We start from the raw sequence: 14,488 nt of genomic DNA, 5'->3' as shown, positions 1-14,488 counted from the left end.
AATTAGAAAGTCACGTGAACACAGAATCAAATTAGTTGGTCAATGAATATTTTTATTAACTGTTTTTTGTTAGCTTTTACCATAGTTTGTAACAGGCACTGTTATCAAAGTCATCGCTGTTTCAAAATAAGAATTATAATATTACTTGCATATAATATATATATAATATTATAATATTACTAATTCTATATATCTATTTCTCTCAGTGCCAATTTTTGCGAATACAATATAGTTTTATAATGCGTGGCTCCATTGATTCCGTCACATATAAAAAGAGACGATTCTCCGGAGACTTCCAGTTGTTAAAAATAAAGCTATGATGAAGGTATTTGCGGGACTCGCGTGCATCCTTTTGGTGGCAATACTACTTTGGTAGGTGAATAAAAAGTGATTAAAGTGAATTGCTTCCGATATATTCTGATGATTTGTGACAGTTCTTTTATATACAATTCGAATAAATCGAGTTCTGGACAGAAAACCACGACACCGCTTCTGCCGATGGTTATCAACACCTGGGCCTTTGCAGAAGCCAACAAGGAGGCGTGGCGACTGCTCAATGTGAAAAAGGGCGGAATTGGACAGACGAGGAGCGCCGTTGTGGGCGGTATATCCGTATGCGAAAAGATACAGTGTGACAAGTCTGTTGGCTACGGCGGCAATCCCGACGAGCGCGGAGATACTTCCCTGGACGCCTTGCTTATGGATGGAGGCACCATGGAGGTGGGTGCTGTGGGGGATCTGCGGCATATCAGAAGTGCCATCAAGGTGGCGCAGCATGTCTTGGAACACACGCTTCACACCCTGCTAGTTGGCGATGGGGCCGATGAGTTCGCCAATGCCATGGGCTTCCAGTACGAATCACTGAACTCTGAGGACAATATAGCGTCATTGAAAAATTGGACGACGCACAACTGCCAGCCAAACTTTTGGCGAAATGTCTACCCGGATCCGAGGACCTCCTGCGGTCCCTACAAGCCCTTGGTCACACGGGATCCGGATGCCAAGCAATCGGATCGGATCGAAATTGGTCCCGATAACCACGACACCATCACCATGGCCGCCATCGATGAGGCGGGCCACATCCATGTGGGCACCTCTACCAACGGACTACGCTACACGCTGCCCGGACGTGTTGGCGACGCCTCGATTCCCGGCTCCGCTGCCTATGCGGATAACGAAGTGGGCGCCGCTGTGACCACTGGAGATGGAGACATCCTTATGCGCTTCCTGCCCTCTCTCCTGGCCGTGGAGGCCATGCGGGCGGGCAAAACACCGGCGGAGGCAGTCGAGTTGGTCATCCAGCGAATCCGGAAGCACGTCGATTTTTTCGAGGTCGCCGTTATCGTTGTAAACCGGCTTGGAGCGTACGCAGTCAGGTGCCACGGTACGGGCATGGCCAGGTATAATGGAGAGTTTGCCTACATGGTCAGTAGTCCGGGACAACCGGTGCGCACGGAATCGGTTCCATGCTCAGCGAATCCTGAGAAATCTCCTTCCGAAGGCGATAGACAAGTTATTTGGTAATGTTTACTAATTTTGTTAGACTATAAATCTTATCATTGTTATGCACTTAGCAATTTCCAAATGTATCTGAAACCAGGAGTAGAAGAATTACGATTAGCTCCTGCATAAAAGAAAATGTATCTCAGATTAGACTTATCGCTAGATTAATAGCGTACTCCAATGGACTGAATAAAAAAAGCATGTTCATTTTTTGTAAAAGGCACGCACCCATTATCTAATTTGAGCACCAACGTGAATACAGAAAACAATTAAAGTTCTTAAGCTTGTATTCGTTGATAACACGGTTCGGTTTCTTTAAAAGGCTCCTGCAGAATGTAGAATGAACCATAGTATACCAAACCGGGGAACCGAAAATCGCTGCTCAGTCCAACATGATTCTTAGTCAAAAAGATGGCATAACCGTTCGAGTTATGAAGGAGGACGACTATCCAAGAGTGAAAACCTTCATGACGGACTACTTTCACTACGACGAGCCCATGGGAATGGGCCTCGAGGAGCCCATTCACCTGCAGCACGAGGAGGAAGTGGATAGGCAATACCTGGCGGTGATCAGACAGGGACTGTCCATAGTGGCGCTGGACGATAACAACGGGGGACTACTGGTTGGCATTGCCGTGGCGGAGACGATGGATCCCATCGAAATGGCCAAGCAGCACAAGGAAGCCCAGGAAATGGAACCAAATGCCTTGGGTCGCAGCAGGAAATTAATAGCCAAAGTGGAGCGCGAAGCCAATATATTCGAACGATACGGAGTCTCCTCCTACCTGAGTCTACTGGTCCTCTCCGTCCACTCCTCTATGAGGCAAAGGGGTGTCTTGCTCATAATTTCCAGTTGTCTTTTTAAATTGGGTCGCCTCCGAGGACTCCCTCTGTTCATCGGCAGCGGCACCAATTACTACTCCACCCGGTCGGCGATGAAAGCGGGATGTGAGTGCATCCATGCACTGGCCTATGCTGACTACACGGACGAACAGGGTCGACCTATATATAATCCACCAGCGCCACATACCCACATTCGGGTCTTGGCCTCAAAACTTTGATTAATTAGTACTAATTCGCAAATCTATTAAGTAATAAACAGGGGTTTTTCCTTATAACTCAACAACCTTTGGACTTGACATTTGATAGAGACCCCACAGTTGAAAAAGCGTGTTCAGATGGATCTATAAAGTAATAAAATGTCAGCACAGATTGTGTTGATTATGAATTTATCAAGTACAAAAAAAACACTTTCTATTGGTATGTAAACAAGTTGATGATTGCAGACGGCATAAGTCACTTTAAAGTTTTCAAATTTATGTTGCTCGTTTCGAAAGTGCGTTGAAATATAATATAATATCTGTAATGTAATGTTTTGTGGTATATTTTGCAATCTTGTTTAATTTGTGTAGATATCATCTTATTAATATATTATATATATATTATATATCATATTATATATCATATTATATTATATATTATATATTATTATATTTGCTAAGTTATATTTATTAAATGAAGCAATTAGAAAATATCGTATCCAAAATTGAATTCTCTCACTTTAAAACTAACTGAAATTACCGGTTCGCGCTGCCAGACTTTTGAAGTGTCCGGTGGTATATTTACTCAACGACCACAACGGTCACACTGCATTCTGCTCTTCAAAAAATATTTACTTGATAAAAACACTTGGATTTCGGCGGTTTTGAGGATAGTTTTTCGACTCACGCAGCTAATGCGGCAAAGGAATGACATAAGGAGCAAGTGCAACATATTGAGTTTAGCCGGAACCGGCGGGAAGCCAACCTGTGTGCCATTTGTTATCCAGTAGTGCCCCTATTACAGCAGAATGCAGGATGCCACGGCTCCGGATCCGGAACCCAGCAGCACCGACGGCAATTGCTCCGTTGAACATGACAATCGGCGGGATCAGGAACAGAATCATGTAGGGACCGAGCGGGAGGCGGAGGCCAACGATGCCAACTGCACCGTTTGTGGTGCCGCCAAGGCGTCGGCGCTGTTGGATCTGCGCTCCAACCATGTAATGCAACGTCGCCTGAGTCGCGACTGGAAGATCCATGTGGGTACTCAAGACATCATCCAGTAACGACACCCAGGCTAACTCTTTGATTTTGATTTCCTTCATTCTCAGGCAGATGTAATCCGATCCACATTGAAGGCCATTTGCGTGGAGTGCGTGTGCAAGCTAAACATGCATTCGGAGGTCACTCGATCCCTGATGCAGCGCATGCAACGGCTGCAGCGTTCTGGAGGTGAAACCACCAAGGTGACAACCACCACGACTTCACCCAGCCAGCACAGTCCGCCCATTGCTGATGCAGAGGTGTCCACCACCTTGATTGAGAGTCAGGATGAGGTGGCCCACAGCGGGGAGAGTGTTCGCTCGCGTTCTTCCTGCTCCGTGCTGGAAGTGTACCTCGCCCAACAACCATATTCTCCATCGGCCAAGGAAACGGAAGAGAAGCATGCGGAGGGCTGGAAATGGCGAACACGACTGGAGTGTCATGAATGTGGTCGAGCCTATTTTCGACGGGATTACTACGCCCAGCACTTGAGGCGCTGCTCCAAAACGCGCAGAAAGCAGCCCCGTCCATCGCGCGCCAAATGCCGGGTACTAAATGAGGCCAGCTATGATGAAGAGGCGCCATCCAGAGTCACCCGATCATCGCGCATATACTACTGCCGGCATTGCGACGCAGAGTTCGAGTCCTTAATCAGTAAGCGACAGCATGAGCGGGTTAAGCATCTGCAGCGATATCCGTGTGATTTGTGCGAAGCCCAATTGGACACGAAGTATGAGTGGGAAATGCATCACACCATCTGCCAGGCCAAGCAGGAGGTTAGTATGCATGCATCCCCCAAAAATGATATACTTACATGTTTCGCTTTTCTGTACAGGCCTTAGCAATTCTGGAGCAGCAGGAATCAGGCCAAACCGTTATGACTTCCCGGGTACCAAGGGCCTGCTCGACACGCTCTCGCTCACGGGCATGCTCCGAAGCCTGGGATAGGTACGACATGGATGAGGAGGAAGAGGACGAAGAAGATGAAGAGATCGAAAGCGGTGGGGAGGAACTAGAGGGCGAGGAGGACGCAATGTACGCGCGACGTATGAACTTTACTGGCGACTGGATTGTTAACCACAGCCGCAGCAATAGCAACAGCGCTGGTAATCTCTCCCTTTTGTACGGAGACTACGGAATGGTGGAAACGCACATGACCACCGACAAGGAGTATGGTAAATATCCTTTGAAATATGTTATCGTTCTGTATCAATAAGTCTTGCTATCCGTTGACAGATCTTTACTTACTGGATCTGCTGAAGACGCAGGTGCGACTGAAATCTTTCACTTGTTTCACGCCTGACTGTGGCTACCAGACGGACACCCTAGTGGCTCTTATGAAGCACGACTACATGGAGCACTGGAAGATGAGCTGGTTCTACTGTCACAAGTGCGGCGATGTGTTCACCAGCAAGTAAGTGGCAGCGAACTTTTTTAAGAAAGTAGTTTATTGGTTTATTTTTGTTCCGTGCAGGGTCTTCCTAGACTACCATATGCATCTGCAGAACCGAGGCCTCTACATCTGCCATAAGTGCCGCGAAGAGTTTGAGTTGCAGCACCAGTTGGATCGCCACTTCCAGCTGCACAGAAAAGGGATCAATTACCACTGCAACTTCTGCCGATTTGAGTTCCTTAGCGAGGCTAAGCTGCTGGCCCATTGCAAAAAGCTGGGGCACAGTCCCAACGACGAGCCGCTCATCAGCATTGATCGTTCGCTCTCGATTGTCAACTGCCATGTGCCAAGGTCATCGGACTATCCTCGAATAGTCAAGACGTACGAAGAGCGTGAGTTTTATATTCCGCGAACACCGATGCCTTCCACGCAGCCCATGCACTTGCCCCAACATAAACCCTTTCGTTTCGCCATCGGAATTTGCGATTTCGAGGAGCGAAATCCGAACTGCGTGGGCTGTCACTGATTACGAACTTGTTGTGAGCTCCATTCTTCGTCTGCAATATATTCGAATAGGTCATGCTACGCGTTACTAGCAGAGTGTAAAGTGCTTATATGCACACTCTTTGGTCGAGCAACGAGATGCTCGACTATTGCGTTCTCTTTGGATAATCAACTCTAGTAAATTTAGATATTGGTATTTTTTATAATAAATATTGTGCCGTTGTCAGATAAAAGCGCATTAGTTATTTGATTCTTCAGTCAGTTTATTTCGCGTTCCTTCGCTGATCTTTACATGATGAAAGTCGGGTGTCTAGGGATAATTTAAATTGCAGTACAATTCGGAATACTTAAAACTAGATCTATAATTCGCATGTGTATGTGTGGACTATGATGCTATGTACAGAGTTACTCGTATAACAATTTAACATTATCGACCGTACGACTATATAGTTGCATAAGTGTAGGTGTTTATAATTAAAGAGCCTATTGCATTGCCCCCAGCGCATGTTTTCATGTGTGTTGTTTTTTGTTTTGTTTTGTTTGCCTTATAAATAGTTTAGTTGTAGTGCTTACGTTTAGTTGATGGCCTTAGAACTAATCAATTTGCGGAAAACTTACATATTTTCAACTAAGGATCTCGATTCGTATTTAAGTTTAGTTTGTAATTTTATTTTATTTTATTTTATTTTAATGCGTGTGCTCTTGCTCGTGGTACGTTTGAGTCGGTGTCAGTCTTATAAATTCAACCCAGGACGATTTAAATATCTCGCTAACAGGATAACATGAGGCTAACAAAGATACGCTATTTGAGGTAGTTCTGTTCAAGTGGGATCTTCTGTTCTCTCTTCGATTCGAAAATCATAAAAGTAAGGCCACGTACATGCATGGTCGTTATAAATAATCTAGTGCTAATAATTTTTAAAACAAATCACTGGCATTTAACAAAGTTGTACAAGGTGTAGCTAACCCGCTAACCCATTCTGATGGGAGCCTCTTCTGCTCTGTCCTTAGATAGCTCCTCCACCGCCTCCCGATGCCGCCTTCAGTCTTATGTAAGTGGGTTTACATATGCACACATATCTTAGTTTGTCAGTTGGCCAGCATCTGGGATGGTGGAGGAGTACTGTTTTAAGGCCTACAACTAGCTGGTTTCCAAAGATGGCCTACGAGTGCCTAGCCTAAGGGTATCTATATGTATTCTATGCTGTCCTATCCTACTATCTATATCCTAACGTTTTTGTTTTTTAGGCACAAAGTGATGCTGACAACAATTTAGTTTAGTGTGTGGGTTTGATTTTCGATGGGTGCCAGGTGCTGGTGCGGATGATTCCCACAACGACTGGGATGAGGTTTCTTCGTTTAAAGCTTCACCAACGCTGGTCGGCGCCTGAGTCGCCGATGGTAAGTAAGGAAAGTAACACAAGGATGGATCTAATTGGGGTTGAATAATAGGAGTTGCTATCTAAGCCTGGCCTACTCCAAGGAGTCTAGGCTGTCCGTGGCATACTGCCAGGCCATGGTGAGCGTCAATCAGTCGGCCCGGGCCTGAGCGTCCTCGCCTTCCATCAGCTCCCTCTTCAGCCCCATGGGAACGAACTGCGGCGAGGATGGGTAATCCTCGTGATCCTTGCCATTGGCGGACGCACTGCTGGCGTGCATGATCACGCCGGCACCAGCCTCGGTTGGCTGGGGCGAGTAGGGCGATGGTGGCCGCTCCTTTCTAGCCAGCGAGAGATCCTCCACGTGCTCTTGCTCATGATCCTCCTCATCGTCCGCATCTTCACGCTCGTCCTGGTCGCGTTCCCTCTTGATTATATTCTGCTCGTGCTTCTCCATCTCCAAGTCCATGGCCTCCTGCTCGTGCGGGTAGTGACGACCTTGCGGACTGGGCGACCGCATGCCGTGGCCATTGGAGCGCTGGTCCAACTCCGCCGGACTGCTGGACAGGCGATTGGCAGCGGCATGGGCCGCTGCGGCCAGGGCCATGGCATGGAGAGCCTCTCGGCCGGCCATGTCACCACCACGGTTCTCCAGAGCCTGCTGAAGGAAAGCGTGATCCAGAAGGGCCGCAGCTGAGGGTGGAATGGTGGGCGGCATGCCGTGATGGGCGGGCACATGGTCCACCTTTTGATCACGCTTCACCTCCGAGTGATGGCCATGGCCATGACCGTAGTTGTGGGCAGCAGCGGCTGCCGCAGCGGAATAGGAAAAACCTTGTGAGGACTCAGCTCCCGGAGGGCTGCGCTTGGGTGTGCGATGGGTGCCACGTCCTGTGGTGATGTTCAGCTTACGGACTTTGTCGTAGAGAGTGCGACTAGGCAGGCCGTACTTCCTGCTCGCCTGCAGGGCACTCATTCCCTCCCTCACCGCTTGGATGGCGCACATCATGTCCGCTCTGGTATATTGCTTGTACCGCTTCCATTCCGGCTTCTTGCCGCCGGACTGACCGGTCTCCTCTTCGAAGGATCGATCTGTGTAGGGAGAAAGTGGTTCCTTGTCGCCGCCGTAGTCGGAGCCATTGAAGCTGTGGTTGCGCTCGCCTCCACTTACTCCCAATCCGGCAGGAAGCTGGGTGTTCTGGTGTGGATGAGTCGGCGTCTTCTCTCCATTGGCATTCATTGGTCCGGGTTGCGAGGAGTCAGCGGGATTAGCTTGAGCCAGAACGTTTCTCAGGATGGGTGTGTCGCGATTACCACTCAGAAGCATGCTTGAAATGGCCGACAGCTTCTTGCGCTTGAGAGGATTCATATCGGCGGCTGATTCGTAGACAGAGTTCAACATGGCGGCGGCGGCGGAGGGTGTCAGTGGCCACTGACCACCGGCTTCTCCCGCTCCCGAGGCCGCCGAGTGGGGCGTGGCCTGGGTGGGGGTCAGTGGAGCCTCACCGGCCGGAATTTGACCGGCCGACATCTGCTGCTGCTGAGGATAGTGGCTATAGCCCGGCTGATAGCCAAACTGCGGCGGCGGTGGTGGCGAGCAGCTGCTCGAAATGGCGGCACTGGGCGAGATGTGCGTGGATGTGGAGATCACGGATGAGGAGTGGTTGGATGCTGATCCATTCTGGGGCTTGGCTCCGCCAGCTCCCGAACTGGAGGTGGGCGTGACGCTGGCATGATTGAACTTCATCAAGTTGTCGTACAGACCCTTGACCTGCAGCTCCTTGGCTGTGCGCAGAATCTCCGGCTCCTGGCTCTTGGTCACCGTCGTCTCGCCCGTGTACATGTACTGCAGCAAAGCGGCAATCTCGAAGCCCTTCACTCCCGGCAGTATGATGCTGCAGTGGTCCTGCGGCACATCCTTCAGGATGTGCTGGAAATACGGTGAATTGGCCGCCAGAACCACGCGATGGGCCTGGAACTGCTCATCGTCCACCACCAGGCTGCAGTCCACATAGCTGCCCACCTCGTGCAGGGCGTGCAGAATCTGTACCAGATTGGTCTGATGGTTGTTCCAGCGGAGGCAGTACGTCTGTCCCACCTCGCCGCTGCTGGCCACCGGCGCCGTTGGGCCGCCCATCTCCTGGTCGCGCTCCGTCTCGCGATCCCTGTCCTGTTTGGCCTCCCGCGGAATGTGGTGGTGGCTCACCCTTGAATGGTGGATGTGGTGCTGGCTCGCTGGCTGGTCGGGCTCCTCGTCCGGAGCGGGATCGCTGCTATTGCTGCTGTTGTTGTACACACCGTTCAGACTGGTGAAGGCGGCGCTCAGCAGCGTCGGCGAGTAGAAGGATAGATGCTTCCTGACCTTGAGCGCCAGTTTAAGGCCTACGGATCACCTGGTTGCCTGGTTAACGGAAACGAAAGAGAACAAGCGGAGAAAATGCTAATTAGTACGAGTTCCAGGGCCTCGGCCAAACGATTAGATTTTGGCAAATGTCAGAGGGTTGGTGTGGCACATTTCAAATTTCGCATGGGTTGCTAAAATCAACAGGAAGCACAAACAGAAGCTTCCATACACACAGGCCAATGTGGGCAAATGGAAGTCAGGTGTGCGAAACTGGGGATGGTCGCTCCTCCAGTTCCACCATTTCTCTTTTTTTTTTGGCGGAAAATCTTTCTTGTAAAATTTATGCCCTTCGCCACCCCCCGAAGTTTTATGCGCCGTAAAAAAAAGTGAAAGTGAAATGGGGAAGTTGGCGGTGGGTGGCAGTGGTGGTGTCGAGGAAAACGTGTAGGAAAAATGGGGGAAAAAAATATGCAAACATCCCTCGAAAGATGTGTGCGCGTATTTTTCCGGCTGCTTTTCGCGCGTTTTACTTTTACGCATACATATACATATTCAAATCTATATGTATAATGTCAGGCTTTCTTTTTTTTACCGCCACCGCTGCCTGGAATCGGGCAATGGAAATGGGAAGGCAAGGAAAATAAGGGAAAATGTGGCTGAAAAACTTGCAATAATTTTCATTCATTTCGTGTACGAAAAAGGAAGGGGAGCGGGGCGAAAGGCAGGCCATATGCCTATGCCCTTGTCCTTGGCATGACTTCAAATTCGGTACTCGGGTTGTGGTCGAGTTTCAGATTCAAGTGGACGCCATATGCTGGCATCCTGGCGTCATGTGTTGGCCATTCGTCAAGGAGTTCGCATCCCAAATTGCGGCCATGTGGCGTGTGTGAATCTCCAGTTACCAACAGGTATAGTGGCGCAGGATCCCCCCATAAACGATAATGGCAATCAGACAACAAGAGGAAAATGTCAAAGGGGCGAGGCAGCGTAAAAAATAAACCAGAAGGTATATGGCAAAAAAATGAGTAAAGAAATGCGGACAATCAGACAAAGGCGGCAAACAAACGATCGCATTATTGTCTGCGGAAAATGCGCAAGAGATCATCAATTGTTGTTGTCTAGCCATTGTCTAGCCGACAGGATAATGGGCAACCTGCGGAGATCCCAATCCCGATCCCATTCCCATTCCAGTTCCCACTCCCGTTTTGCGCAACAGCGAGCAGGTAGGCGATTTTGCAGCAAGAAGCAAGCGCATTAGATGCGGTTATAATAATGCCATAAAGGCGACGCCTCAACGCCTCGAAGATCGCGCATTGCGTATACGCCACGATCGCCAAATGATCGAAAGCTCGCGGCGGGAAGCGGAAAGCTTTGGCCAACTTTTGCTAACAGCGCTCGCCAACAGCGGCCACCATTTTGTGAGAAAAACGTTTAATTAAAATTATCACAAACGTCATTGAGGCGAATGCACTTGGGAACCGGTTTCGCTGGGCTTAGGGTTTCCAGTTTCTATTTTTTTTTTTTTTTTTTGACACGTATTGGGCTCGAAAATTGCGAAATTACACCAAAAATAATTCGGAAAAGAGCACTGTGCTACTGAGTTATAAAGTGAACTTTTAATAATGGAAAATAATAAGCAACCATCTTAGGGTTACTGCCTAAGCGAAACCCAATTTTAATAATATTCTGAGTTCGAGTTAAAATTAGGTAAAATAATTTATTTATAACCTTACCACGAAATAATGAAAATGCCGCAGGTGGGGCACAGTATTGATAGTGCTAAGTGGCCAATTTAGTTGCTGGAACACTTTGAAGGGTATTTCGCATTCAGTTGTCCACTGTTGTTTAAATTTGTAGCTTTCGGAGTTTTTCGATGTTAAAAATGTTTTCACATTCTCAGAACAGAGTTTTTTTTAGTTGGTATTTTTCCTTGTTGTTCGCTCTTCTGCTCCACACACACACACAATTGCACAAAACACGAGATGTTGCCAAAAATATTAGATATTTTCCAAGAAACTGCGACACGTTTAGCGTTTATACTTGAGTTTTCCGCTCGCCTTGTGATTTTGATGTTTTTGAGAAAATTTTGAGAGTTTTGCGTGCACGTTGTTGCAGATTCGAGCGCTCAAACTTGAATAAAACTGCCACGGTTTTCGTGTGCAGCAAGTCATTGAAGACCAAATTTCCCGAGCGCTGCCAGAGCGGGATGGAGCGATGCACAGAGGGTGAGAGCGAGAGAGCGGCGAGAAAACTGTTCGAATGCGAAGGGGAAACAGGAAAACTGTGCTACGAATCCACCCTCGCGCCCTCTCTTTCGCGCAGTTGCAGTTTTGTGCGTGAGCGAGATTGCGATTGCGAGTGCTTGTGTGCGTGTGCGAGCGTGCATGTGTGTGCAAGCTGCATATATGGCTGCTGCCATTGGATGCAGTGTGTGCGAGGGAGAGGTGCATAGCTGTGTCCCAGTCTTTTGCCTTTTTGGCGACTGCATTTTTTACGTTTCTTTTTCTTCTTCTTTGGTTAATACTCGAATTTAGGCAGGTTGCGTGAATAACTGGTCTCGGGTCTTTCGTTGTTCGATCTTTACTATTTTATTCGACACCCTTTCTCCTCGTTTCGCTTCTCCGCGGCATTCGTCGCCATTTTGAACTGCCTGTTTTGATACTTTGTCGCCTTGCCTTTTCGTGTATTTTCTATTTTTCTCGCTTTACTCTCTTTCAACGTTTTTTTTTTTTCTGCCACAACTTCTTAGTTATGCAAATTTGAATTTAAGTGTAGAGATAAAGTAACGACCTTCGGCAATCAATGCACAATTGAATGCAGTTTTGGCCTGCAACGCGATTAATTTGCATATGTCTCGACCTTCGACCCTTCGGACGATAACCCTTCGATTTCTTGATTTTTTATGCAAATTGCAAATTAACGGTCGCTAGGGGATGCGTTTTAAAAGGGTAACATATGACATACTGCCAATTTGGGATTTCGTTATTATCATGCAAATCATGTGAGGCACCTGTAAAATGTCTTAGGGTATCTCGTTTTTTATTTTTCTAAAATAGCATTCTTTGGGGTTGAGGTTTCCAAGGAGTCCTTAGGTAATGGACTTTCTAAAGATCGAACGATCTGCAGCCCTTTTTAACATTATAAAACTAGCGATAACAGTAACAATCGAATAAAAAATACTGCATAGTAAAATTTTTAGGTTAAGATTCAATATTAAGTATTTTCTAATTTTGCCTAAAAATCGAGTTCACAAACAGAACCTTTCCCTATTTGCAATGGTCATCTGTACCAGCTGTACCCCACACATTTCTGGCCACAGCTCAACTTACATTTTTTAATTGTTGATCATTAGGTTTTTCATCGTCGTTTCCTCTGTGTATCAACCCCCTCCCCGTCCCGCCCGCCTTCACTTCGGCTTGCCAAACCCATTAATCATGTTTGGAAATTAAGGTCAACCGCATTTCACGGGGCCATTTTCCGTCCGCCCGTGTTTTCAAATGCATTCTTTGTTTTTTGTTTTTTTTTTTTGGCAGCTCCGCGAGATCGGCCAACACTATCTTCACCCGAGAGTCCGAAAAACTAGTTCGCAAGTGCATTCACCTCCCCCCGCCCCCGCGGATTTCGGCACCAAGCTGATAGTGCAAGAAATGTGTGTAAGTACGGGCATAAAAAAGCGGAAAAGTTGCCGCAACTCGGACTCCGTAATCTGGACTCGAGCATTTATGGACAAGAGCCCCGGGGCTTTACTCTTTTAACTACAATGCTTCCATATATGTGAGCCCCGACCCCTTTCCCCACTTGTAATCTTATCATCATTACCCCCAGCGCCTGTCAATGTCCCAGTGAAAGTGTAAAATGTGAATTCCAAGAGGCTGTAATACGACGGACTAACGAAATATCACTTCTTTATAAGAAAAATATTAGTGAAAAATAAAAATCAAGAATATAGTAAACCTTTGAAATCGTTTAGTTTTGCAGGTTCTTAAATGATTACGTAAAAGAGTTGTTTCTGTTTTAATGACCTTAAGTTACTTTTTGATGTTTTTTTTATATGTTAGCTTAGCTTAATTAATAAATTAATAACTTATAAAGATGCTCAGTTAGTCCGAGGAAACTCCCCGACACTCCACATGTGTCGATCACAGAGAATTTCCTTAAATGGATTATCCTCTGGTCAGTGTTGACTTTGCTGACTTTTTGACTAACTGCTGGCTGGAATCTGGCTAATACCGGAGATAAAGACGTTTTCCCAGCTCAAAGCCACCGCTCATTATGGGGGATTAGCAAGGAGAAATCCGCACATAATCCAACCGCAAGACAGTCGCTCAATGAAGCGAAGGACTCTTAATGAACTGCTAGTATCCTTGTATCCTGTTCACTACCTGCTCGTTGGACATGTGTGGATCCTAGCGAAAAAGAAAAGGCCCTAAAATGATTTAACAATCAAGCAATTCTTTGTTCATCGAGCAGCACTAATTTGCAGTCATCTGCTCAAAATGGCATTGTTCCAAAGTGCTTCTTATCACCTCTGAGTTTGCACTCTCAGCTTAAATCTGAATTTGAATCTGAATTTGCATTTCGTATTTGTGTTTGCAAACTGCACGACAAATGTGTTTTCCTCTGCGCATTTTCGCGATTATTATTATCAGCTCTTTGTTTGCTGGTCAGCATATGGCAATAAAAACCTCTGGAATCGAAACCTTTGACCTGCTGGAAGATTTTTATGGCGACAGCGAAAGGGTTTCGTCTGGTATTTATGGGTTTACGGCTTTTCGCAAAAATATGCCAAAATAGTTCGAAGGAACGGCGTTTTACGATGCGTAACCCTTTGCTTTTTGGTCATTACCATTGAGCGACTATACTGTAAAATATTTGCATGCGAAAAAAGGAAGAAACGGATTTTCCAGGAAAAGCCTTGCTTTGGGTTTCAATCAATGTCTGGACTTGATAGCAGCATTTGTCATGCAAAGTAAAAAATGAATGCGGAAAAAAGAAGAACACACACGCACACACACATCGAGGTTGCGTTTTTCCGGCTTTTCCCAGGCAACCCTTTACCTTTAGCCCTCGTATCTTTTGCTTTTACCTGGGCATCTTTCGAGCGAGCTGCTGAGATTCTTGAGCATTCTCAGTTGCTGAAGTGTCGCCTCTTAGAGCATCTTTGAAGTAGCAGCGGCACGTGAAAATTCTCTCCAACACAAAAGGCAATTAGCGTGGCTCAAAGGGCAAACAGGAGCCGCCGCCTACGATGGACAATGGGCAGCCTGCGGAGTTTGGTTCA

The 14,488-nt window shown here is 47.1% G+C and overlaps 4 protein-coding genes across 5 annotated transcripts; 3 read left to right on the top strand and 1 right to left on the bottom strand.

Moving 5' to 3' along the window:
* The first annotated feature begins 195 nt into the window (after positions 1 to 195).
* On the top strand, positions 196 to 1,781 carry LOC6735233 (putative N(4)-(beta-N-acetylglucosaminyl)-L-asparaginase GG24090). Of its 2 annotated transcripts, XM_016181581.3 has the most exons (3): positions 196 to 372; positions 435 to 1,520; positions 1,575 to 1,781. In XM_016181581.3, the coding sequence occupies exons 1-3, from the start codon at positions 317 to 319 to the stop codon at positions 1,630 to 1,632; spliced, it is 1,200 nt and encodes a 399-aa protein (XP_016028555.1). In that variant the 5' UTR covers positions 196 to 316; the 3' UTR covers positions 1,633 to 1,781. The 2 variants fall into 2 exon arrangements, with proteins under 2 accessions (XP_016028555.1, XP_016028556.1); XM_016181582.3 differs by having other exon boundaries at positions 197 to 372; positions 435 to 1,705.
* A 105-nt stretch (positions 1,782 to 1,886) lies between these two features.
* On the top strand, positions 1,887 to 2,770 carry LOC6735232 (arylalkylamine N-acetyltransferase-like 2). Its single transcript, XM_002082169.4, has one exon. The coding sequence runs from the start codon at positions 1,896 to 1,898 to the stop codon at positions 2,562 to 2,564; it is 669 nt and encodes a 222-aa protein (XP_002082205.1). The 5' UTR covers positions 1,887 to 1,895; the 3' UTR covers positions 2,565 to 2,770.
* A 337-nt stretch (positions 2,771 to 3,107) lies between these two features.
* LOC6735231 (zinc finger protein 33A) lies at positions 3,108 to 5,734 on the top strand. Its single transcript, XM_002082168.4, has 5 exons — positions 3,108 to 3,583; positions 3,656 to 4,363; positions 4,423 to 4,762; positions 4,824 to 5,001; positions 5,062 to 5,734. Exons 1-5 carry the CDS (start codon positions 3,353 to 3,355, stop codon positions 5,504 to 5,506), a joined length of 1,902 nt encoding a protein of 633 aa, XP_002082204.1. The 5' UTR covers positions 3,108 to 3,352; the 3' UTR covers positions 5,507 to 5,734.
* On the bottom strand, positions 5,730 to 11,374 carry LOC27206180 (sex determination protein fruitless). Its single transcript, XM_039291526.2, has 2 exons — positions 10,941 to 11,374; positions 5,730 to 9,264 (listed from the first exon to the last, which is right to left on the bottom strand). Exon 2 carries the CDS (start codon positions 8,998 to 9,000, stop codon positions 7,015 to 7,017), a length of 1,986 nt encoding a protein of 661 aa, XP_039147460.1. The 5' UTR covers positions 9,001 to 9,264; positions 10,941 to 11,374; the 3' UTR covers positions 5,730 to 7,014.
* Positions 11,375 to 14,488: the final 3,114 nt, after the last annotated feature.

This window comes from Drosophila simulans, chromosome 2R, assembly GCF_016746395.2.
Source record: "Drosophila simulans strain w501 chromosome 2R, Prin_Dsim_3.1, whole genome shotgun sequence".
NCBI classification, from domain to species: Eukaryota; Metazoa; Arthropoda; class Insecta; order Diptera; family Drosophilidae; genus Drosophila; species Drosophila simulans.
The sequence above is the reverse complement of the archived record's forward strand: the minus strand, read 5'-3'. Positions and strand labels throughout refer to the sequence as shown.

What these genes read in the sequence shown, in the direction of transcription:
- LOC6735233 (XM_016181581.3), top strand. Translation starts at nt 317, where the DNA reads ATGATGAAGGTATTTGCGGGACTCGCGTGCATCCTTTTGGTGGCAATA. An exon ending in TTGGTGGCAATACTACTTTG is followed by an intron (nt 373 to 434) that starts GTAGGTGAATAA and finishes GATTTGTGACAG; the next exon opens with TTCTTTTATATACAATTCGA. An exon ending in GGCGATAGACAAGTTATTTG is followed by an intron (nt 1,521 to 1,574) that starts GTAATGTTTACT and finishes TTATGCACTTAG; the next exon opens with CAATTTCCAAATGTATCTGA.
- LOC6735231 (XM_002082168.4), top strand. Translation starts at nt 3,353, where the DNA reads ATGCAGGATGCCACGGCTCCGGATCCGGAACCCAGCAGCACCGACGGC. An exon ending in TCTGCCAGGCCAAGCAGGAG is followed by an intron (nt 4,364 to 4,422) that starts GTTAGTATGCAT and finishes TTTTCTGTACAG; the next exon opens with GCCTTAGCAATTCTGGAGCA. An exon ending in GACCACCGACAAGGAGTATG is followed by an intron (nt 4,763 to 4,823) that starts GTAAATATCCTT and finishes ATCCGTTGACAG; the next exon opens with ATCTTTACTTACTGGATCTG.
- LOC6735232 (XM_002082169.4), top strand. Translation starts at nt 1,896, where the DNA reads ATGATTCTTAGTCAAAAAGATGGCATAACCGTTCGAGTTATGAAGGAG.
- LOC27206180 (XM_039291526.2), bottom strand. Translation starts at nt 9,000, where the DNA reads ATGGGCGGCCCAACGGCGCCGGTGGCCAGCAGCGGCGAGGTGGGACAG.